The sequence below is a fragment of the Toxotes jaculatrix genome, chromosome 7, assembly GCF_017976425.1.
Source record: "Toxotes jaculatrix isolate fToxJac2 chromosome 7, fToxJac2.pri, whole genome shotgun sequence".
NCBI classification, from domain to species: Eukaryota; Metazoa; Chordata; class Actinopteri; family Toxotidae; genus Toxotes; species Toxotes jaculatrix.
In genome coordinates this window covers 29,563,592-29,589,728 of record NC_054400.1, presented here as the reverse complement: position 1 = coordinate 29,589,728, position 26,137 = coordinate 29,563,592, and the positions used below count along the sequence as shown (strand labels likewise).

The 26,137-nt window shown below is 41.9% G+C and overlaps 1 protein-coding gene across 5 annotated transcripts in view; it reads right to left on the bottom strand.

Moving 5' to 3' along the window:
* LOC121184570 (axoneme-associated protein mst101(2)-like) overlaps positions 1–14,559 on the bottom strand; it is a 33,258-nt gene extending 18,699 nt beyond the window's left edge. For 4 of the 5 annotated variants that reach the window (XM_041042336.1, XM_041042340.1, XM_041042338.1 and 1 more), the window contains exons 1-3: positions 14,482–14,559; positions 7,167–7,303; positions 1,585–1,770 (exon numbers count right to left, since the gene is read on the bottom strand). In XM_041042336.1, the coding sequence (XP_040898270.1) occupies positions 1,585–1,770; positions 7,167–7,303; positions 14,482–14,494 (336 nt within the window). In that variant the 5' untranslated portion in view covers positions 14,495–14,559. Of the gene's footprint in view, positions 1–1,584; positions 1,771–7,166; positions 7,304–13,674; positions 13,705–14,481 lie in introns of those variants that run through there. The other variant, XM_041042339.1, reaches the window with a different exon arrangement.
* Positions 14,560–26,137: the final 11,578 nt, after the last annotated feature.

The following is a 26,137-nucleotide window of genomic DNA, read 5'->3' as shown; positions in this document are numbered from 1 at the left end:
GAATTAGAAACAAAACTTATAAGTGTGCAAACTTTTCTTTTTTCAAACAGTGTTTCTGTTTTACCAGGCTAAAACAAGATGCCATTTGTAATCAGTGAACAGAGACTCCCCCAGAATTACCCCTTGTAATCAAAAGGAGACATTACAGGTCGTGATCAGATATGTATTCCGATATGTATTTCGATTTCTACAAGCCTATGTCAGTCCTCATATGCCATATCTCTGATGAGAGAAATCATTTCTCCTGCCGGAGAAATAAAAACAAAACTCTTTGCAAAAATGCATTTTAAGTTGAGCAGGTATATTATGTGTGTGTGTCTTGATCCTGGCAGTCAAATGTAGGTTTACTACAGTGTTTTGCCCCAGAATAAACCCACATGTGACACACAGTACACCCAAGTACACCCAGCAGCTGAGCGAAGAAATACTGTCAGTGGGAGCAAAGATATTCCTCAGAAGACTTTGTGTTTTTGAGAAGAACGAGAGAACAAGAACTATTCATTTTGTGCTTCACCTCTTCAATTTAATTGAATTTTATTTATATAGCTCCTTCCACAGTCAAAATAGTCTCAAAGCGCTTTACAGAGACCCAGAGCCTGACCTTAGAGCAAGCACTTAAGGTGACAGTGACAAGAAAAAACTCCCTTTTAACAGGAAGAAACCTTGAGCAGAACCTGGCTCATATGGGAGACCCTCCTGCTGATGAAAGGAGGAAAAGGAAGAAGATAGGACAGCTGGGAATGAAAGAGAGGAGGAGAAGGACATGCAGCTTATAAAACATGATACAAACTGGGTTGGCAGTGAACAATGTTAGAGGGCCAGCATTCAGATTACAGAACAGTTAGTGGATACTGTGTGCTCAGCAGATTACAGTTATGATAGCACAGAAGCAAAAAGCTGTCATGATTGGTATATATTTACATTACTGTTGGTATAGAATATTAATCCAAAATGTATTTGAAGCAGAGTGGAACATTAAGCATAGTAATGTGTTAGAAATGGATAATTGTAGACAATAAACAGCAGCAGGTCTGTGGAACCAGGACCACAGACAGAGAACTTTCCAGTTTAGTCACAATAATAAGACCAGTATGGACAGGGTGAACATTTACAGAAGCCAATAATTACAATTACATTACACATGGCATACATATGACATGTGACCATTGTGTTAAGACAGACTTTAAAAAATCAAACCTGTCCTTTAAGCTCTGCAGCTAATCAAGTTAGAAGCATAAGGAGGTTCACTCGACACTAAGCTACTTGAAATAAAAGGACTACTTCTTTAACAGGCTGTTGTGCTGTTTATTGTCAACAATTATCCATTTCTGGATAAGGGTGGAACAGGTGCCTTTTACATTTGATGTGACATCATGGTACTACTCCAGAGTTTACAGTGTCTAGACCTTAGATAGCTTTTCTGGACTCCACCTGGATTCAGCTTCAGCCTCCGCACTGTAAAAGCCAATCTCTGCTACAGTCTTGGGTCTACAACAACCTCTGCAGTCAGTCCAAGACTGACAGCAACAGACATCTCAGAATGAATGAATGAATAGTGACTGCTGACAAAACATCTCTTCATACCTCCACAACTCCATCTCGAGCAGGATCTGCTGTCTTCAGAATATCGTCCACTGCCCACCACTGGTCCAGCAGGTACAGAGCCACTGAAGTGAATGGGTCACTGGGAGAGAAGAGGGCCAGGATCTTCTCTTTATCACTGGATCCATACAGAGGGATGAAGCCCACACTGGAAATGTCTATGGTGACCTGAGGACAGACAGATGGCACATAAATTACCATTGAATAGAATGATCTGTTTTTGCTTACACTCTTTCAGCGAGGAGGAGGAGGCCATACGCTTGAGGTAGCGTTTTAATGTTTTGTATTGTAGTGAGTAGTAAGGTGTTCCTGTTATTTTCATCTCCAGGCAGTATAACAGGAATCAGCATCATGTTACACAACTGCTGCTTCTACTGTGTTCCCCCTGTGTAAACAGAATCCCTTGACAAAACCAAAAGCATGAACAGGTATTATCCTTGTGTCTGCCTTCTACACATTTGGATAGAATTAGAAACAGATTTTGCATGACTTGTGCTAACCCTAACCCTGAGATATTCATAGTCCTGCATTATTAAGACTTATAAACCTCAGTATTCATGAAAGTGTGCACTCTTACACAATCATTCTGCCGTCTTTGATGAATCTCAGTCATTTCAGATTGTTGAACACACATCTGCATTATCAGAAATCACTGTAAAGTAAAAAAAAAAAAAGTTCCAAGTCTCTTGGATTAAAGACACACTGTCACAATTACTCAGCCTGTCACAAATCAGGAAGCAAATTAGGAAGCATGCTGATGCATGTTTTCAAAGTAATGGTGCATTTACTGAAATTCATGATGTCTAATGAATGAGCACAAATCCTGTTAAGAGGTCAAACATGATGTCCGAGCACTAGTCATGTTGCAGTATTGAATATCCATGCTGATGACCATTCTTCCTAAACGCTACCGAACAGTGTTAACCACTTTTAAAAAGTTTCCTTGACTTCATGCTCAAATATTAAATCTCAATATATATTAAACAATGTAAAATATTCATTACAAAAAAATCTCAATATCTGTTTATACTGTTTATAAAATATATTCTGTAGGTCTAATAATGTCATTTAACTTCTGAGACTACTAACTTCTGAGACTCATCATTATCATCTTCATCCACTTATTTGGAGCCGGGTCGCGGGGGCAGCAGTCTAAGCATGGATGCCCAGACTTCCCTCTCCCTGGACACTTTTTCCAGCTCTTCCGGGGGAACCCCGAGGCATTCCCAGGCCAGCCGAGAGACATAGTCCCTCCAGCGTGTCCTAGGTCTTCCCCGGGGCCTTCTCCCGGTGAGACATGCCCGGAACACCTCCCTAGGGAGGCATCCAGGGGGCATCCTAAATAGGTGCCCGAGCCACCTCAACTGGCCCCTCTTGATGTGGAAGAGCAGCGACTGTACTCCAAGCTCCTCCCAGATGACCGAGCTCCTCACCATATCTCTAAGGGAGCGCCCAGCCACCCTGTGGAGGAAACTCATTTCGGCCACTTGTATTCGAGATCTTATCCTTTCGGTCATGACCCAAAGACCTATGGCATAGAAGCTGAATATTTGACAGTATTCCCTCAGAACCCTGTTTTATCTGATCATTCTTTAGTAACATTTGAATTTACAATAATGAACTGCACAGCATCTGGGAAAAAAAATTAACTACTATAGATATCTGTCTGATAATGCTGTTATCAAATATAAGGAAGCTATTCCATCTTTATTATCTTCGCTGCCATGTGCCAGTTTTACAGAGGGCAATGGCCTAAACGTTACTCCAGCAGATATAGACTATCTAGTTGATAATACTGCTGCTTCATTGCGTTCAACCCTTGACTCTGTTGCCCCTTTGAAAAAGAAGGTCAGTAATCAGAGGAAGCTAGCTCCATGGTACAATTCACAAATACGTACTTTAAAGCAGATATCACGAAAGCTGGAAAGGAAATGGTTATCCACTAATTTAGAGGAATTCCGCCTAGCCTGGAAAGACAGCTTTATAATGTATAAAAAAGCCCTTCGTAAGGCAAGAACTGCCTATTACTCATCATTAATAGAGGAAAACAAGAACAACCCTAGGTTTCTTTTCAGCACTGTAGCCAGGCTGACAAAGAGCCATAGCTCTGTTGTACCATCCATCCCTCTAGCTCTCACTAGTAATGACTTTATGAGCTTCTTTAGCAACAAAATAGTAGACATTAGAGACAGAATCCATCTTATCCTGCCTACAACTGTTAATGATGTAGGTATGTCTAGAACACCATCTTTAGAAATTTCTGCCAGTCCTGATTTGTCGTTAGACTGTTTCTCTCCCATAGATCTAGCTGAATTGACTTCAATAGTTTCTAAATCTAAATCATCAACATGTCTTTTGGATCCTATCCCGACCAGACTTCTTAAAGATGTGTTGCCTTTGATTGGCACTCACATATTAGATCAGATAAATCTCTCGTTGGTTACAGGATATGTTCCACAGGCTTTTAAGGTTGCAGTTATCAAACCTTTACTTAAAAAGCCTTCTCTGGACTCTGACATTTTGGCAAACTATAGACCTATATCCAATCTCCCCTTTAATTCTAAAATTCTTGAAAAGGCTGTTGCAACTCAGTTGTGTGATCATCTACATAGGAATGGTTTGTTTGAAGTTTTTCAGTCAGGATTTAGAGTTCATCATAGCACAGAGACAGCACTGGTGAAAGTTACCAACGACCTTCTTATAGCATCAGATAATGGGCTCGTCTCTATACTTGTCCTGCTAGATCTCAGTGCTGCATTTGACACCATTGATCATAATATCCTATTGGAAAGATTGGAACATGTTATTGGGATTAAAGGAACAGCACTAGGCTGGTTTAAATCATATCTATCAGATAGATAACAGTTTGTTCATGTTAATGATGATCCCTCCATATATACCAGAGTAAGGCATGGAGTTCCACAGGGTTCTGTGCTTGGACCGATACTGTTCACCTTATACATGCTTCCCGTAGGCAATATTATCAGGAATTATTATTATTCTCCCCCTCTCCTCCATTCCTAGCTGTCCTATCTTCCTCCTTTTCCTCCTTTCACCCAGCCCGGCCATCGGCAGGAGGGTCCCCCATCTGAGCCAGGTTCTGCTCAAGGTTTCTTCCTGTTAAAAGGGAGTTTTCCTTGCCACTGTCGCCTTAAGTGCTTGCTCTGGGGTCAGGCTCTGGGTCTCTGTAAAGCGCTTTGAGACAATTTTGATTGTGGAAGGCGCTATATAAATACAATTGAATTGAAAAAGCTCATGTCCATAGGTGATAGTAGGAACGTAGATCGACCGCTAAATTGAGAGCCTCGCCTTTTGGCTCAGCTCCTTCTTCACCATGATGGACTGGTACATCGACTGCATTACTGCAGAAGCTGCACCGATCCGCCTGTCAATCTCACGCTCCGTCCTTCCCCCACTCGTGAACAAGACCCCAAGATACTTAAACTCCTCCACTTGAGGAAGGAACTCTCATCCAACCCGGAGAGGGCAAGCCACCCTTCTCCGGTTGAGAACCATGGCCTCAGACTTGGAGGTGCTGATCCCAGCTGCTTCACACTCTGCTGCAAACTGCCCCAGTACATGCTGTAGGTCCTGGCTTGACGGAAAAAAAGAAAATTATGAACAGAACCGGTGACAAAGGGCAGCCCTGCCGGAGTCCAACATGCGCTGGAAACAGGTTTGACTTACTGCCGGCAATGCGAACCAAGCTCCTGCTCCAGTCGTACAGAGACTTGAAAGCCTTTAGCAGAAGGCCCTGGATTCAATACTCCCAGAGCACCCTTGACAGAATGCCACGAGGTACACGGTCGAACGCTTTCTCCAGATCCACAAAACACATGTGGACTGGTTGGGTGAACTCCCGTGAACCCTCGAGCACCCTATAGAGAGTATAGAGCTGGTCCAGTGTTCCACGACAAGGACGAAAACCGAATTGTTCCTCCTGGATCCGAGGTTCGACTATCAGCCGAATCCTCCTCTCCAGTACCCTGGCATAGACTTTCCTAGGGAGGCTGAGAAGTGTGATCCCCCTATAGTTGGAGCACACCCTGGTGTTTGTTATGGACAAACTGCGACTAGCACAGAAATCCAACAACAAAACACCATTCGGGATCCAATCACGCCCCTCCAGGTGTCACTGTCGCTGCCCACGTGGGCGTTGAAGTCCCCCTGCAGAATGACAGAGTCTCCGGTTGGAGCACCGTCCAGTACCCCTCCCAGGGACTCCAAGAAGGCCTGGTACTCTACACTGCTGTTCGGCCCATAGGCCGAGACAACAGTGAGAGACCTCTCGCCGACCCGAAGGCGCAGGGAGGTGACCCTCTCATTCACCAGGGAAAACTGCAACACATGGCGGCTGAGCTGGGGAGCTATAAGCAAGCCCAGACCAGCCCGCCGCCTCTCACCATGGGCAATACCAGAGTAGAAAAGAGTCCAGCCTCTCTCAAGGAGTTGGGTTCCAGAGCCCAGACTGTGCGTGGAGGTGAGCCCAACTATTTCTAGTTGGTACCTCTCAACCTCCCGCACAAGCTCAGGCTCCTTCCCCCCCAGTGAGGTGACATTCCATGTCCCAAGAGCCAGTTTCTGTGCCCTGAGATCGGGTCGCCGAGGCCCCTGCCTTCGACCACCGCCCAATTCACATTGCATCGGCCCCCTACGATTCCTCCTGCAGGTGGTGGGTCCACGGGAGGACGGCCCCACGTCGTTCCTTCGGGCATTGCCCTCGCATGCGTGCCTCAACCCCAGGCCTGGCTCCAGGGTGAGGCCCTGGCTGCGCCATACGGGGCGACGTAACTGACCTTGTTTTAAACATAGTCATAGGAGGCTTCTAAACTGCTCTTGGTCTGACCCGTCCCCCAGGACCTGTTTGCCTTGGGAGACCCTACCAGGGCAATTAGCCCCGACAACATAGCTCCTAGGATCATTCAGGTGCTCAAACCCCTCCACCACGATAAGGTGGCAGGTTCAAGGAAGGGACTTCTGAGACTACATTTTATATATTTAAAAAAATTAAATAAAAATCTAGGCCTCATAACAACATAAAAGCTGAAGAAAAATCAAAGATTATCTACTACATTGATACAGCTGCATTTGTTTTAGCAGCTAAATTCTCTAACATGCACTGAAATCACAACATTTCCTAGTCCAACTCAGGAGAATATAAAATTTCACAGATTCAGCCATCAAGCCTGGACACAGTCACAAACTGGCCATTGTGCCACTGCAAACCTGCCAATTTAGATGTTTTTGGTGTAATGCAACTGCTTGGTCTTGTTAAGCAGCTATTCCACTACTATACAGACACAAATAGTAGTTCCATGCTGCTCTACAGTCTTTGCCATGACAGCATTTTGATAAGTATAGAAAGATACTGTTATGATATATGATATATGGAAGTATACCCACAAATAGAATAAAAGATTTTGAGGCACTATTTTTAAGACACTAAACATTTCTCTTGCTGACTTAAGGCCCCTGAAGGATGCAAAGACAGCACACTGGTCCTGTCAGAAGTGAGCTAAGACAGCCCTGGTCATCACAGATGTCCAGCCTGTATTGTGTTTTACCTGGGTGGACTCAGAGACAGTGAGGTGCTCAGGAGAATCAGGGCTTCTGTAGAGGAGGTTGTTCATGTAGTTGTGGGCTGACTTCTCCAGCTCAGCGTGGCTAACATCAGCCAGGAGATCAACAGGAAACCTCATCCCTACACAACAAACAACAGACAGCAGTGAGAAGGAGCAATGTCTAGACTCTCACTTAGCCATTACTGTCATCCATCACCTCACTAAGACAGCTGTGACTGTGGAGTCATGTTGAAAGATCAAGAACACAAAGACGAATGGATCTAGTGAAATAGAAGGCAGCAGATTAAACCACACACAGAATAAAACATTTAAATAAAGCAGGCAAAACACATATGATCTCGAACATTGTTATGAAAGACGAACAATGATGAGTAAAAAATAAAGTAGGACACATTGAAGTCACACTTTAAGTGCCCATTTCCTTGGCAGCACTAGAGGGAAGAAGGCTGGTGTTCTTTTTTAAAAAAAATATTTTTCTTATTGCCAATAAATCCAATGAAAAAACTAATCAGCAACAGCAAATATATAGTTTGATTTTCAAAAAGGTTCAGTGATGTCCTAAAATGGTTGGGGCGAGGGAACCGTGCATTTTCAGTGGCGGACTAATCCACATCTGGTGCTCTACTAAATATTTGGGGCAGCAGGACAATGTGTGTGATTAAGTCAAAATACACTATATTCTGTGTAAAGGAATGTGCCACCCAGTGCAACAGTGTGTCTCACTGATGTGTTTATAATAGTTTTTGTAAACAGTGGAGCTCTACTGCTCAAAGGAAGAAGATATATCAGGCTGTGATACACTATGCGATACTTGTTTGTGCAATGCATTCATCTACACAAAGGATGTATTGACAAGAAGAAAACACAGACATCTTCCTGTTACTTGCAGTAGGCAGTACTCCATTCACATCTGTAAGATAGTGATTGGGAGAAGGTGTAACTGAAATATGCTGTACTTGACAGGCTGCTGGTAAAATGATGTCAATGTCAAATGAATGTCAAACAATTAATGATTTTAAATGTAAAGCTTTAATCAATTTAAAAATCAAGTGGTAAATGTTTTCTATCTGTTCAACAGTTCAGTGCTGTGGCTGCAGAGCTGAGCTGATGGCTCTGTTATGATCAGCCAGGGGGTTTGACTTTTTTAAATTCCTTTTGGACAGTTTGAATTTTGTGGAACTTTTCTTGATCTGTTCTGGACTCTGTTTGAACTCTGTGGCATAAATCAACCCTTTGGTGAGTTTTAAATTCTCTTTGGTTCATTTGACTTTTTTCTATATTTCCTTTTAAGTTCACATTTATGAGAGTTGAAGTCACATTTATTCTGTATATATAATCTATTATGTGTAGTTGTGTGTCTTTTGCTCTCTTGAGTTTACTTTTGTATTTCCTGTTTTATTTTGAAACCTTGGTTCCTTGTGTATCCTTGTTTACTTCCTGTCTTTCTTGTCTAGTTCCCCTCCTTTTTTGATTGTCAGCCCCATCCTAATTGGTATCACCTGTTGCTTGTCACTCTAGAGTATTTAAGTCTTGTGACTGACTTGTCCACTTGTCAGTTTGACTACAGCTTGGGGGTGGACCCCCGAGCCCCCAGCCTTTGTTTCCTTAATGGAAAGCGTGACAGTGGGATTGAGGATTGAGTGTGAAGTGGCTGGGATGAGAATCAGCACCTCCAAGTCTGAGGCCATGGTTCTCAACCAGAAAGGGGTGGCTTGCCCTCTCCAGGTTGGAGGAGATTTCCTGCCTCAAGTAGAGGAGTGGCCGGGCGCTCCCTTAGAGATAGGGTGAGGAGCTTGGTCATCCAGGAGGAGCTTGGAATACAGTCGCTGCTCCTCCACATCGAGAGGAGCCAGCTGAGGTGGCTCAGGCATCTATTTAGGATGCCCCCTGGATGCCTCCCTGGGGAGGTGTTCTGGGCATGTCCCACCGGGAGGAGGCCCCAGGGAAGACTTAGGACACGCTTTTACATTGTCTGAAGAATGGAACTTGAAAAAGCCTGTTAGATGCTCTCAGTGAATGAAATGGAGCTTTATGTGGAACAGTTTGATCTGAAAGTGTAAGCACTTTTACAATTTTTTTAGTCACAACTACAAAGTTGGATGTCATGAGCCAATTCAGATGGTCTGTATGGAGGCCAATCAAGTTAAACAACAAAGCATGTCCGTTACAAAAACATCAAATATTAACCCCTTAACATTCCGGCCATTTTTTTGTAAAAATGCATCTTTTTAATAACCTGGGCTTGTAGGTATGGATTAGATGATAACATATTTCTGTAGACTGAAGTCCTAACCATTCCATGTTAAAACTTCATTGTAATTTTACAAAAAATGACTGTTTTGCACAGGTTTTTCAGTGGGTATGTCCAGGCGATAAAAAAGTGTATAACTGCTGAATGCTTCAACATACAGTCATCAATGAGGGCTCTAATGAAAGGTGACAGAGGGATCATATTCCATATTCCACATTAACATTCATATTAATATTCAAATTCACAATTAGTAGTACTGAAATAAAGTTATGGAAGAAAAAAAACATTGAATGCTCATTATTCTATTGAAACTAACGTGACATCAGAGAAGCAAAGAGACAGTATTCCAGGAAGATCGCGCAGCACTTCAGGGACAGCAGAGACACCCGGAGTCTGTGGCAGGGGGTACAGTCCATCACGGGCTACAAGCCCACACTGCAGACAGCCGACAGCTCCACCTCTCTGCCGAATGAGCTGAACGAATTCTTCGCTCGCTTTGAGGCACACAACAGCATCCCTGCACAGAAGGCACCACCCTCTCCTGGCAACCAGGTGTTGACTCTATCCCCGGTCAGCATGAGGAGATCCCTCAGTACGGTCAATGCACGCAAAGCCCCGGATCCTGACAACATCCCTGGTCGAGTATTGAGAGACTGTGCTGCGGAACTCACAGATGTCTTCACAGACATCACAGATGTCTTCACAGACATCTGTGAGTTCACATCACTGAGCCAGGCTGTTGTCCCTACGTGCCTCAAAGCCTCCACCATCATTCCCGTGCTGAAGAAGCCATCTCCCTCCTGCTTCAATGACTACCGTCCTGTTGCACTCACCCCCATCCTAATGAAGTGCTTTGAACGGTTAGTCATGCATCACATCAAGTCTTCTCTCCCCCCCCACCCTGGACCCTTTTCAGTTTGCATATCGGTGCAAACCCTCGACCGATGATGCAATCTCAACAGCCCTCCACTCAGCCCTCACACACCTGGACACTAAAAATTCATATGTCAGAATGCTGTTTATAGACTTCAGTTCAGCATTCAACACAATCATCCCTCAGCAACTTATTCACAAACTGGACCAACTGGGGATCAACACCTCGATGTGCAACTGGCTGCTGGACTTCCTGACAGGAAGACCACAGGCAGTACGGGTCGGCAGCAACATTTCCAGCACCATCACACTGAACACGGGGGCCCCCCAAGGATGCGTGCTGAGCCCCCTCCTCTTCACCCTGCTGACCCACGACTGCACACCATCACACAGCTCCAACCTCTTCATCAAGTTTGCAGATGACACAACTGTGGTATAGTCTCCAAAAGTAGAATGGGAGGCAGAGCCTTCAGCTATCAGGCTCCTCTTCTGTGGAACCATCTACCAGTTTGGGTTGTACTCATTCATAGCCCATTAATGCTTGTTACTAACTTGGCATCTTTGCTTTCCTGTATTTTTTTTCATTCTCATCTCTCTCTTCTCTCTTCTTCCTGCTGTTGCTTTCTGGGGGTACATATGTCACTGGAGCTTTATACGTCTTATTATTAGTCATGTTATTGTCTGATTATTTGTCTTGTTATTATTATTATATGGAACCTGCATTGTGCTGTGTTCTCCTTCCTCTTGCACCCCCCCGGCACACATGGCCATCCACCATGAGCCATTCTGTACAAGGTTTCTTCATGTTAAAGGGACTTCTCCACTGTTCATGGAGAAAATCTTGGGACTGTGTAAATAATATACATACAGCCTGGACCTGATATATATGAAAAGTGCCTTGTTATGAATCGGTGCTATTTAAATAAAATCGACTTTACACACAAACACTGAGCATCACCATCCAAATAGAAAGTCTGGTCTATTTTTTGTGAGAGAGAGAAAAAAAAACAAACCTGGCAACTGGCTGTGGGTGTGTGTAGATGCATGCATGGCTCTGGTGAAAGCAGGCCCAGTGCTCCCTTAGGGCAGGGAGTAGTAAATACCACAAATGCATCTATAAACCACATGCTTCAGCTCTATATCGGGCACTGTCCTAACACTTTGAATGTCTGGAATGAAACGTTAAGAAACAAGCTTGTGCAACATTTCTGTGATTGCTAGAAGAAAAAGGTGGCAAAACAGCTGCATAGCCACCAACACAGGCAGCAACATCTAAATAAAATCCAATATTAACACTGACATTACAAAGGAGCTATAGAGTATTCTTTATCAGGTTTCGCTGAACAAAGCCCTACGAAGAAAACTTCTTATTTGGGCTTTATTTCCTATTTTGTTTTAGGGATACCCTAACCCTTAACAAGAGGTTTTGCTGTTAATGTACAGGGCCAGATATAAAACAAACATGGGTCTGCTTATAATAGGGTTATCCAGTTTTTGATACAGTTAAACGTTTCCCAATTTTTTCTGCGACATACAGCGTTACCAGTTCATTCAAAATCCCATTGTAGGGCTTTGTCAGAGCCGCCAATAGCTGCAGATGGTTGCAGTGCACTTCAACTGTGATTTTCCAAATTATTTCACATTGACATTTTTAAATTAAACAGGTTTTTATGTTAATTCTTTTTTTATGTGAAGCACTTGATGCGCGCAATTTCTTTGTTGTAAAGCATGGTTTTCCACTGCACACCATCCCTTTTGTATTTAGTTGTTATACCAGTTAGCAACAGAAGAAAGGGGCTTGAACTTGGCAACAAATTCATCCTTGCAGTGGCTAGTGAGCCACTGATTCTGAGATGGACAGAATTTTGAAGTATTTCAATTTTTGGCTGTCAGCCTCTTGTCACGTGACACGCAATTATGAATGCTTCAGCACGGCCTCACTAACATTGGCAGAAGATAACATTTTAATCACATGGACCCTAGCTACCCTACCAGGTGCAGAAAGCATAAATCAGGTTTAAAACTGGAGGTGGGTAAAAGTGTTAGGTTAGCTCCATCAAAACATGAAATGTTTTGTTGTTGATTAGATCATCTCATTTTGGGCTAGCTCTCTGTTCTGTGAAGACTAATTCTAAACAACTCTTTGATTGAAATGTAGAAGCAACGAAACATAATTATAGTGTTTAATCTAGAGTCATCGCTAGATGGTGCTACAGCAACGTTGATGCAATCACTGCATCAGAGAAATACAATCACATGGAATAAAAGGAGAGGAATGTTTGGCATTAACATGCGAACTCATTGGCAATGTTGTTGTGTCACTGAATATCATTACCAAATGTAATTGCATTGTGTTGGTAAAAGTGGACTTTTGGTACTGATAACTGGTCAAATTAAAAGTCCACAGAAAATACAATTTAAAAGCGTCTCCTAACAGGTGTAAAAATAGATTTACAAAACACTGGGCCTCATGCAAATGCTGCTCAAACAAACAGACTGGTTTGCATTTGGCACATACGTGGCACATATGAGTGAGTTAAGAGAATTTGTGGTATTCACTCACACAAATGTCTCTAAAATCTTCAGCTCTTTTGAGGTTAGACACTCATTCTGTCTCATAAAGACAGTGACATTCCCACTCGCTTGCTATGCTATTTTCAGTGTCAATGCATATACAATACACAACTCTTCACTTAACATTGTCATATCTCAGAGACAAGTCCTCCCTTTAAGACGGAGTTGGGTTAGGGGATGCTTGAAAAAATGGAGACATTAACTTCAGAGATATCACAGATGCTTCTTACAGGGCATGTGCTTTTGAGTAGGAAAGAGATTAAGGATTATGATTATGTGTGATTTTGTGTATATCTTGCCCAGGTGTATGCCAGTCTAAATTCTTACAACTTTTAGTTTGATTCCTGACATTATATTGCCCACCCACAACAGTGAGACCTGGGCTTGTGAATCAGGCATGTACACTGTGTTTACAGAGAGGACTCCACAACAGACCAGTTTTGACCTTTAACCTGTTGGTCTTTAACATCCTGACTGACACTATCCACTAACAATTTAAACAGAACTTTTAAACAAAATGCTATGAGAAAATAAAGGTGAACATTTTGAAAGTTTTCTGTCTCTTGACATGTTTTTTCCCACAGACAGGGACTCTTGAATGGAACAAGGCCGCAGTGTGGTACATAATGTTCTGATAACAAGAGCTACGTAGAAACATGGCGGGGGCTGCACTCTGTGTCTAATTAGCTTTCAGTTACTATGTACATGATAAACACTCAAAGCTGAGAATCCCATGCGAGTGAAGACTTTGAAATAACAGTGAAAAAATAGTTTGTCAAACTGGACACGCACCTGCGACAGGAGAGCGCACAAAACGCTGAGTGTGCACTTCTCACTTCATTAACGCAGAAACACACACACACAACCGGACTATCTGAAACCGAAGTAAAAGGGAGCACAAAGTTACGGGAGTTGGTTGGGAATAGTGGGTTTTCAGTGTGTGTGTGTTTGATGTTTGTGGGTGTGTGTGTGTGTGTGTGAGAGAGAGAGAGAGAGAGAGAGAGAGAGAGAGGGTGTGTGTCCTCCAGCAGCTACGCTCCAAGTGCTGAAGCAATAGCAGCGAACGCGAGTAACTAAACTAGTTTCCAACAGGTTTCAGACCTGCAGTGTTTCAAGTCTGTCCCCTTTGCTTAAGGCATGGGAACAGTTCGGAGTCAGGGATCACTCAGACTGAGATGGCGTTCAGAACCACGTCAGTAAGATGCCCACTTCGTCAGTTGCCATACTGAGAAATGTTTCAGAAATAAAGGCTTGTGCTATTTGTTACATGACAGCTTAAAGACAGCGCTCTGTGTTGGAGGTATGGAGGTGTGAGGTGGCGAGACAGCAGCACCTCCAGGTTTGGACCCGGAACATTTTGTTCCCGATAGAAACACCATCGCCTCCTGTAGGTGTGGCATTAGTCTGAGTATCGATCTGCTATCGATAACCTTTATTTAATGCATTGCCTGTTTTCTACTCCAGATGCCAAAGCCGTCCTCGTTTCTACTTCCTAATCCCATTAGTGCACAGAAACGTTAGCCAGTAACTAACGCGCACACATCACACACCACACACTTAGAACCAAAAGCTCGAAGCAGCAAGGAGACACAGACTCACCTAAACTCGTCATAGAAAGCTCTCCGTGTCCTTAAAAACTCTCACTATTCACTTCCAATCGCGTAAACTCGCTTTTGGTTTATGATGTTTTTTTAGGTGCCACGCTGTGCGCATGCTCGACTCAAACCACCAATCCTGTGCGGCTGCCTTATGTAATTTAACTGTAATCCAGCCTAACCCCCTGTAGCTCTCAGAGAGTGAGAGCAGAGACTGTCACATCAGCACCTTCAAAGTGTTGCATAGTTTGTTGAATGCTGAGTAGTACATGGTGATAATAACCACCTTTACAAACTGGTGTTGTGTAGTTATGTTGTATTTAAACCCACAGAACTTTATTTAACCTGTTACAGGAGATCCCAGCAATACCAATAACATAGGCTGCATATTTGGTAAATATGAATAAAATGATGGACATATCCATATAATAAAATAAAATGGTGCAGCGATAAATAATGAAGGCTTTGAATAGTCCATTCAGTGTAGATGTTATAGAGCAAATAAAGCAAACACACAATAATTGTGCTACTGTCATGATTTTCATACATTTAAATATACTTAAGAGGGAATTTAAGGGGCCAAATCAAGAATTAAAAAGGCTGAAGTAGATTACCACAGTCCTAAAAGGCCTATAATGTTCAATTCATTCATTTTCTCATTCAGGGTTGCAGGGGAGCTGGAGCCTATCCCAGCTGACTATGGGCAAGAGGCAGGGTACACCCTGGACTGGTCGCCAGTCAATCGCAGGGCTGACGCACAAAGACAGACAACCACACACGCACACCTACAGGCAATTTAGAGTAGTAGAGTAGTAGCCAATTAACCTCACCCTTTAACCTTTTTGATATTGTGGGAGGAAGCCAGAGTACCCAGAGAGAACCCACGCAGGCAAACTCCACACAGAAGGACCTAGACTGGGGTTAGAACCTGGAACTCTCTTGCTGTGAGTGCTAACCACTGCACCACCGTGCCACCCAATTGAATTGAATTCAATTTTATTTATATATTCACAATCAAAATTGTCTCAAAGCACTTTACAGAGACCCAGAGCCTGACCCCAGAGCAAGCACTTAAGGCAATAGTGGCAAGAAAAAACTCCCTTTTAACAGGAAGAAACCTTGAGCAGAACTTGGCTCATATGGGGGACCTTCCTGCTGATGGCTGGACTGGGTGAAAGGAAAAGGAGGAAGATAGGACAGCTGGGAATGGAGGGGAGGAAGGACGTGCAGCATATAATGTCTCCTTACTAAAACATAATTCCAGTGAAAACTGTGAGTAAACCCGTGTGTCTTATGTAGTGTGGAAACCATGTGTAGCAGGACTTTGACAGAAATGTCAGTATTTGATAAACACCATAGACATCAGAAAAGTCTCTGATCAACTATTCTGAATCAGCTGTTTGAGCCCAGATGCACTTGCAGATGCAGGTGATTTTAAATGCCTAGTTTCTACTGAGTGAGACACCTCTTGACCTCAAGCCTGCCAGTCAAAGACTGTATCGAATGTAGTGATGTAAATTGTTTGTTTTCAGATTCAACAGTTTTGGAAAATGGAGCAAGTTTTTTTTATGAAAATCTGGTTCTTAATTTGCATTGTGGTTTATGGGGCAGGTAGATGATACTTGTGTCACTGAGGCTCTTGGAGCAAAATGTGTAAGTCTGTTTGTTTTAGATAGTTACATTGTATGAAAGAAGACAAATTTGCCTACATTCTGGCAAAAAATGATTTGTGAAGAGTGAAATTTGTGGGGACAAAGCGCTGGTTTCTGTACTCGTCATTGCATCTCAAGACGAGACAAAAATGAAGATATCATAATTGGCCCTGAATTTGGCATCTCAGAAACACTTTAAGCTAATGATTATAGTTACTCTAGTTGACATTGCCCTGGCCTCCAGTACCACCATATATACCACCAATTATCCTAACTTTAAACGACCAAACAAAAACAATTTTTGGTGTAAAATCACATGCAATATATTGCATATTTTTGTTGATTGATTTTGTTGTTGATGTATGTGTCTATTGAGCTGTTATCTATAAGTTCGAAACATTTCAGTTGGGAGAAAAGTGTTCAGATTCTTCACTTTTAAAAAAGGCAGCTGTATCACATTGTGGCCATACTCCACTACAACGTAATTAAAAATATGGAAGTAATGTTAGATAAACATGCTTGAAATTTTAGAAGTACAAAAAGTCATTGGAAAATTGTCACTGTCATACTCTTTTATATGGGTGTTTGGATTATTGCAGCAACAATGTGAATGTTGCATTATAATTTTGTAGATCTATTAGGTTAGTCCAACTTTATATATATATTTCTTATATTTTTGGGTACTTTAATGTACAACAGAGCTTTATATTCTACAAGACCATCAAATGTTTGTAGTAGTGTTGTTCTATTAGAACCATGTATGTCTAAAAAGACACTTGGCATGACCACTTGAAACCATCTGATTAGTTTCGTGATAATGGATTTTTCATTCTCCCTTTTTTAATCAATGGGGGTTTGAATAGTTTAATTAGATCAAAGAGGAGAGAGTGTTTTCTTCACATAAAGGAATACTTAATTTGTCCATTTATCATAAACATTCGGATTCACACAGTTGACACGTTTTCATAGTTTTAATGTACAGAAAAGGTATGAAAAAATGGCATTTAAATTGTTATGTCATCACACTTGTAGGACACACATTTTTATTTGTCACAGTTCAATGAAAGTATAGAACAAAATGTAGTAGGGTATTTAATCGCAGTGTTATTGTTGATTGCAGCTGTCATAGGAGCTAGATGGGCGGAATCAGGTGGTGACATCTACAATACATTTGTTGTTGATTAAATCATCTCATTTTGGGCTAGCTCTCATGTTCTGTGAAGACTACCATAGTCTAATGGATACAATTCTTTGATTGAGATGTAGAAGCAAAGAAACATAATTATAGTGTTTAATCTAGAGTCACCTCTAGATGGTGCTACAGTAACATTGGTGCAATCACAGCATCACTGTGAAATACAAACACATGGAATAAAAGGAGAGGAATGTTTGGCATTAACATGTGAACTCATTGGCAATGTTGTTGTGTCACTGAATATTATTACCAAATGTATTTGCATTGTGTTGGTAAAAGTGGACTTTTGGTACTGATAACTGGTCAACTTAAAAGTCCACAGAAAATCCAATTTAGTGCATACAGTACAATTCCCAGTAATATTTAAATTATTATTTTTTTTAAATTAAGTGTATATCTTCTCAGAACGTCATTGATCAATCACATTACATCTCTTCCAAACACATTACTGATGTGTATAAATAGGAATAAAAAGGAATGTGCCTGAACACAAAATAATTCCAACTATATGGGCAACAGTGTATTAGGAACACCATGAAAACTGTCAATAACTGACCATAAAATCAATACAGTTTCAAACAGATTCACTGAAAATTTAACAATATAATCCTACTGAAATAATGTTATTTAGTTGTAATGTAAAGCTGTAGCCAGTGGCGGTTCTACATTGAATTACTCCCTGGGCGTGACCCCCTTCGAGCACCGGCTGTAGCTTTGTCAGGTGAAGCAATGAAATGACATCAGAGAATTTGCCACAACAGTTCTTTTGCATTTGGTTCATTATTAATGTTATGGGATAATAGTTAATATGTACTTGTTTCTATTCACTTGATAATTTATCAAGTAAATTATTTACAGTAGTCAACATTTGAAGTGGATCAAAAAATTTCATCAAAGAACACAAAAGACAAAGAAGACAAGAACAAGTGTTTCATTCATGTATAACATGTATGTTTGCTACTAATCACTGTTTTCATCTATGGAATTTCATGCCTCATCACTTTTGATGGCACTCAGACATGTTTGTGGCTTGTCACACTTTTGTGAATACAAAACAAAAATTGTTGGTTGTTCAGTACTTCTGTAATTCACTTGAAGTCACAATGGACTGGAAATGCCTCTTAAACATTATTGCCTGCAGTGCAGCAGATATTCTGCTTGCTATTCCTCCAGCAAAGCTTTTCACAACTCCACACGGGTTCCAGGAGGGACCTGGCATGCTTGCAAGCTTGCTCGATGTGGGCCGGCGTTGTCATCCATAAGCATGAAATCTGGCCACATTGTATTAGCATAGGGTTTCACAACTGGTCTCAGGATTTCATCCTTATACCTTTGGCCTGTCAGACTGCCATTTTCGAAGTCCTTCCATCCATGGAGATGCTTCCCCAGACCATGAGAAATAAATTTTTGATCCCCTGCTAATTTTGTAAGTTTACCCCCTTACAAAGACATGAATAGTCCATCATTTTTATGGTAGGTTTATATTAAAAGAGAGAGACAGAGTATCAACAAAATCCAGAAAAAACAATGGTTATAAATTAATTTGATTTTGGTCCACTCCTCTAACAGATACGCTCCAAATCCTGAAGGTTTCGAGGCAGCCACTTGTCAACTTGAAGTTTCAGCTCCCTCCACAGATTTTCTATGGGATTAAGGTCCGGAGACTTGCTAGGCCACTCCAGGATCTTAATGTGCTTCTTCTTGAGCCACTCCTTAGTTGCCTCGGCCATATGTTTTGGGTCATTGTCATGCTGGAAGACCCATCCACGACCCATCTTTAGTGTTCTGCTGAGGCCAGGAGGTTCTCATCCAAGATTCTACAGTGCTTAGCCTCGTTAATCAGCCCCTCAATGCGGTGAAGTCTTCCTGTACCATTAGCAGAGAAATAGCCCCACAGCAGAATGTTTCCACCTCCATATTTGACAGTGGGGATGGTGTTCTTGGGGTCGTACTCAGCATTCCTCTGCCTCCAAACACAGTGAGTCGAGTTTACGCCAAAAAGCTCAATTTTGGTCTCATCTGACCACATCACATCAGACCTTCTCTGAATCATTCAGGTGTTCATTGGCATTGGTTCATTTGTTCATTGTTTTTTATACACTTAACGAGTTGAGATTAGGAGTACTTTCCTAAAGGGACAGGACTAATTTGTGTGCCTCATGGGCACATAACTGGTCTGTGGGGGTCAGAATATTTGCTGGTTGGTAGGGATCAAATACTTATTTCACTCAATCAAACACAAATTAATTCATAACCTTTATTTTATGTTTTTTTTCTGAATTTTTTGTTGATATTCTGTCCCTCCCTGTTAAAATAAATGTACCATAAAAAATGTGGACTGTTCCTGTCTTTGTAAACTTACAAAAATGAGCAGGGGATCAAATAATTATTTCCCCAATTGTATGTATACACACACACACATACAGAGAGAGAGAAAGAAAGAGGTTGGGTTTAAAAGGTGGAGGACAATAATAATTGTCCTGATTGACGTCCTGAATTGACGTGAGCAAATGATCTTGTGAAGAATGGAGTGAAGAACCAGTGTCTTAATACTGCTGGCAGACGGTGTGGTTGATAAGATGGTTTGGCAAAGGTAAGCAGGAAATCTGGCAGGAAGCAGAAATCTAGGTCAACCATGCCCAGGCCTGGACTCACATACAGAAAAACAGACATGCAGGGGGACAAACAAGAAACAACAGGGAAGGGAAACAGCAGAGACACAAGGGATAAGGGAGAAACTGTCTGCTCTTAACAAAACATGGCTGTCAGCAAATGTTACAATTGCGAGTACCTATATTGAAAAATATAATTTTCACTGTGCTCCACGTTGCTCTACTTTCAGCAGAGCTGACACTGTTCCGCGTTTTGCAGCAACACGGTGGAGTTGGCAGATATTGTTACAGTTTAGCAGGTTTCTATTGGACTCAAATGCAAACTCAGAGACTGGGGTGGATTTGAACAAAGTCTGGTTATTATAAAAAAAGAGTCTTTGATGGCGGAGCGGGGCAGGCAGGGGAAACAGCGGCGGAGCAGGTGTTGGAGCAGAGCTGGCATAGGTATGTTTCTGTGTGTTCCAGAGCTGAGTGGGTATGCCAGTGAGGCAGGCTGTCACAGCTATGGGAGGCAAGGACTAGGACCCAAATGCACGACCCCTCAGACGTAGTCCAAAACACTGATTATTTATTCAAACAAAGTATCAACAGAAAATTACTCACGAAGGAGGAAGGCAAACCAACTGGACAAAGTAACAAACAAAAGAACACCCATAAAGGGGAAAAAGGCACTAAAACAAAAGTTACCAAAACGAGAACACAAAATCACTCTTAAGAGGAAAAAGACTTAGCAATGAACAAAACCTAACAAGAAACAAAGTAACAAATTAATACAAAACCTGACCTGGGAAATGATGGCTTGGGAAAACAAGATCTGGACAAGAAGCGAGACTAGAGACAAAGGCATAACACAGAGCATGGGACACAGCATGGAACACGGCAGGAGACAAAAACATGGAACATGGCATGGAACATGGCATGAGACGAAAGCATGAGACGAAAGCATGAGACGAAAGCATGAGACAAAAACAAACTGACACTGGACAAGGGGAAACGCAGACTATATATACACAACAGGTAAGGGGAAACAGGTGGAAACAATTAGGGCGGGGAAAACAATTACAAAAGCGGGAAACAAGACAAAGAAAGGAAGTAAAACAAGACCAGATACACAAGGGCAGTGAATTCAAAATAAAACAGGAACCCACAAGACAATATAGACACCAGACATAACATAATCTACAGACTAAGACAGTAAGTAAAACGAGGCATGATACACAAGAACTAAACTTTCCAAAATAAAACTAAACTGAAAATGTCCAAAAGTCCACCAAAGAGTTCCAAAAATAGCCCCCTTAGGGGCTAGTCATGACACAGGCAGAGTTCCTCCGGAGTTACTGGAGACAGATATGACACTGAGCGTGGCAGAAAAACTGGTTAACCGAAGCAGGTGGGCCTGGGGCTCAGGTCAAGCAATGATAAGTGCATAGTGGAATAGCAACATGAGGAATAACACTTGTCAAACTAGGAGGGTTGATTGAACAAGTAAACCACAGTCAGTGAACTGACAGCCAGTCTGTAAAATACTGCAGCTTTGGAGGTGGACTGATGACTTGATGACTTGCAGAGGAGCAGGAGAATTGGTGGCAGGGAGAAACTAGGTCTCCATGCCCAGGCCTAACATACATTGTTTAGCACACAAAAAGTATAACATTTGGGCTATTCCAAATGTACATTGAATGCTTTTCTTTTCCTCTCATTCCAAGAAAGGAAATGATTGTCGTTCTAATTAACCAACCACCAACATACCCCAAGTCTGTGTTTAAAAAAATGTTGTACTGTGAACAAATATCCTAAATATCAGGTCTGAAAACACTGTAATTTTAGAAGACATCAGTCTTGATAAATTAAAGTCCTGATCAATAACAGCTTTCATGGCTAGCCTAGGATACATACAATCTGTCACAGAATCTACCACAGAAAATGGATATATATTAAACACTCAAGCCACTACTTTAGTAACACAAGGTTATGCCAATATATATTTGTACACAAGAAACAATTCATTCAACATTTTCAAAAGAGGACAAAACAATATCTCAATCTTAAGCACTTAGGCCCGTTCCTGAATCTGTCTTCGACCCTGCACACCATCAGTCCCCATGAGTGCTGTATTGCTGAGTCAGTTGCGAGCTATGTGTCCTTGCTTATTGCAGTTGTAACACAAAGTCCTCAGCACAGCTGTGCCATCCACCTCCACTTCTTTGTCCTCCTCCTCTGGCTCTGCGCTGCATCTGGAGCCTCGAATGAGTACTGCTGTTGAGTAATCTGGAGTTTCTCAGCAGTGTCAGTTTTTTTCTTGTCTTTCTTTGCCTCTGCTTCTCACCAGTGTCTGTTATGGTCTATTTCCCAGCCAACACAGTGTTGCTTGACATTTTTCTGTATGTCTGGGAGCAGGCTAGCAAGGAAGTTTGTACCTTCATTCCATAATCAGGCACACCATATTTATGGCAGGCTCTGGTATGTGGTTCCTTGTTAGTTTTGTTGACTTGTTTTGTTTTTTGTTTTTTCAGAAGTGTGGCAACTTTGTGGTATGGACTGTTGTGGAATGGTGTCAATGACTGTCGAACGATACAACAGCTGCTTCATGGTCTGGTGGCTGTAGTAGGCAGGGTTGAATCCAGATTGAGTTCTGAAAGAGCCTTAACACACTAGACAATTTTTCTTCCCTCTCTCCCTGTCATCTCTTTTCCTGTTTTTTTTTTGTATGAAAAATGTCTCTTTCTGCCAGAACATAAAGGCCATCCAGTCTGCTTTGAAAAGGGTAAAATTTTGTTCAGTTCAATTGAATTGAATTGAATTTTATTTATATAGCGCCTTCCACAATCAAAATTGTCTCAAAGAGCTTTACAGAGACCCAGACCCGTTTTAACAGGAAGACACCTTGAGCAGAACCTGGCTCATATGGGGGACCCTCCCGTGATGCCCGGGCTGGGTGAAAGGAGGAAGAGAAAGATAGGACTCTATTTCTTTGTTGTAGTCTTCTCGCTATCACTATCTTTTCTTTCCTCTCTTTCCCTCTTTCAGTCTGCCCCATAATTTGTTAACATACACTGGCTGTTTGGCGGATTACTCTTCTGAGATCCCACTACAGCTGTCTGATTGATTTTACTGGACTCAGTGCGAGAGGTCGGAGACAGAAGGGTCCTAGCAAAACTGTCACCTATGCTGGACCATGAGTCCCACCCCCTGCAGGACGTCCTGTCAGCTCTGCAGAGCAGCTTCAGTGACAGACTGCTCCACCCTCGGTGTGTGAAGGAGAGATTTAGAAGATCTTTCCTTCCTGCTGCTGTCAGACTCTGTAATGAGCGTTGATAACACGCTAACTTGATTACAATTCCATGCAACTATCAGTGTAATATCAATGTGCAATAACTAAATTATTAGTGTGCAGTATTTATTGTGTACTATAGTCACTCAACTCAACAATCTCCATCTCATATTTATTTATGTATGTATGTATGTATATTTCATTTTTTACAGCAGCTATTTTCTTAGTTTGGTATCTTTATTAGTTATTCTACTGTTGGAATAGTGTTTATTTAATCTTGTTCTGGCCATATTGGTCTCTTACTTATATTTTACTTTTACTTACTGTACTGTACCCCTGCTGTTGCTAAATGCAATTTCCCCACTGAGGGACTAATAAAGGATTTCTTATCTTGCTGAAAAAACACATAGCGCTACTTCATGTGCGCATGCTCACACTGCACTGCTGCTCAGACTACTCTGATCACTACTCAGATCACTGCACAGAATTGTTATTTACTATACATTACAGAGAGCAAGTTCTCAGTTGGAATCTCGTTTGTGTCCTTCTCACAGGAATACCTTGGTGACTCAGTGCTGATCCTAGGCCTCCGGTGCTCTACTTCTCACCCACTAGACCTCATCTACAAAGGTGTCACTGGGGGAGGTATGGGAGCTTGTCAGGGCTTTTCTTTCAGCTATTCAAACAGAGATGTGACATGCTCATATCATGCATGAACAGAGGCAAGGTCAGGTGATGGTCAGATGATACTGGTCTGAACCAGTTACTGGCTGTCACATCTAGAGCAAGGACTTGGACCCAAACGCACGACCCCACAGACGAAATCAAAAATAATAGTTTTTATTCTAAAAAAGTAGCAAACAAAGATCATCCATAAAGTGGAAAAAGGCACAAAAATACAAAACGTGAACACAAAATCACTCTAGTGAGGAAAAGGACTGAACAACCTGAGAAGCCAAAACCAGACAAGAAACACAGTAACAATAATACACAACCTGACTCGAGACACGATGACTTGGGATAACACACTAGATCACTGGACAAGAGCTGAGACAAGAGACAAAACAAACTGAAAAGAACACAGGGAAACGACGAGACTTAAATACACAAGGCAAGGGGCAACAGGCGAAACCAATTAGGGTGGGGCAGACAATCACAAATGGAGGGAAACAAGACAAAGACAGGAAGTAGAACAAGACAAGATACACAAGGGTCATGATTTCAAAATAAAACAGGAACTATGAACAAAACTTAACAAACTAAACAAGAGTCCGAGAGTCCACAAAAGGGTTCCAGACAAAACAAGGGCTCAGAAAACAGCCCCCTTAGGGGCTAGTCATGACACTGGCTTTGGCTGGCAGATAGTTTCTTTGTAGTCACTCTCCCATGAGCAGTGTTTGCAAAAATTAGATAAAGATCGATGAAAGCCACAGTTTGTATAAGACACAAAAGTAACAGGACTGTTACAATTTGGCCAGTAACTCCCACAATGCACATTCAAAAACCTCAAACTTTGCAGCTGAAGTTGACGAGGGGCTGAGCAACGGAGCAACACAGATGTACTGGCGATTTGACAAGGAACTGAGCTGGGCATGGTCCTTCCAGAACCAGAGTGGTATGGAGAGCAGAGCAAACCAAGGGGGTTCTCTCAACATAGTTGTAGGTGGACACGGCTCTGAACGTGGTGAACACCCATTACCCAGGTATACGTAGATCTGAGGCACAGGTAAGCAGTACGTTTACAATTATTAGCATTAGTTACAGCAGGAACAGGGGACAACTTAACTCCCACTGGGAGAAGCAGAACGTACTGGCGGGGATTAGAGAGATGATCCCACTATATATGCAACTGGTGTCAAGTGTATAAATACCTGTTGGCAGGTAAATGGTAATGGATCGCATTTATGTAGCACCTTACTCGACTTATCAACCACTCGAAGTGCTTTCACACACACATTCATACAGTGCTTTTACAGAACAAACTGACAAAGGATGAAGGAAACACAGAGACTTAAATAAACAGACGAGAGGTTAACTGGGAGCATGTGGAACACTTTGGGGTGGGGGAGCTGGAAAATTCCAGCGGACAGGAAGTAAAATGACAACAGATAAACTAGGTAAGTAATTTCAAAATAAAACAGGAAATAAGATATTATTATTAACAGTGTTACTATTGTTGTTGTTGTTGCTGTTGTTAATATTTCTCTGCTTAACTGTATTTTTGAGAGGCTTGGGATGCTCAGTAGCTCACAATGGTTGGTACACATGTCAGCAATGCATTAACACCCTGGCCACTCCTCCGAACGGCTCAAAGTGCAAATGCCCGTTAAAATGCTGCATTTAATTCCTGTTTTTATGTTGAAATTACTTACCTTGTTTGTGTACACAGTCCTGTGTACAAAGACCTCAGTGGTCAGGCACCATCATATATTAAGGTGCTCATAGATTATAGAGCAAAGCTATAGCTGTAAAACAAACATCCACCCAGCTATTTTTCAAACTGCTCAATCTGTACAGCATTGCTGGGTACATGAGCCTATCCCAACATGCACTTGCTTAGGGTAGGCCCTGGACAGAGTTTTTTGAAAAATAATTTTAAAAATGAGAATACTGCATATTTACTGTAACAAAAAAGTTGTCAAGTAACCTTGCTCTGAACCAACATATTGAATAGGTGACCAACCAATTCACTGCCATTTAAAGGAGGGAGATGGTCATGTGACTGAATCTGATCTAATCAGTGTAGGTACTTAACCTTGACACTGAATTAGTTAGTGTTTGGTTTAGCTATTTTAACGATTATTTGTTGAAAAGTCTTTTTTATGAAAGCATGTCATTTGTCTCCCTTAAGTCTCTTACTGCTCAGTGGCTCAGCTACACATCACATACAGTACTGTCTGTTGTTCCAGGCAGTTCCCTCATGTAGTAAA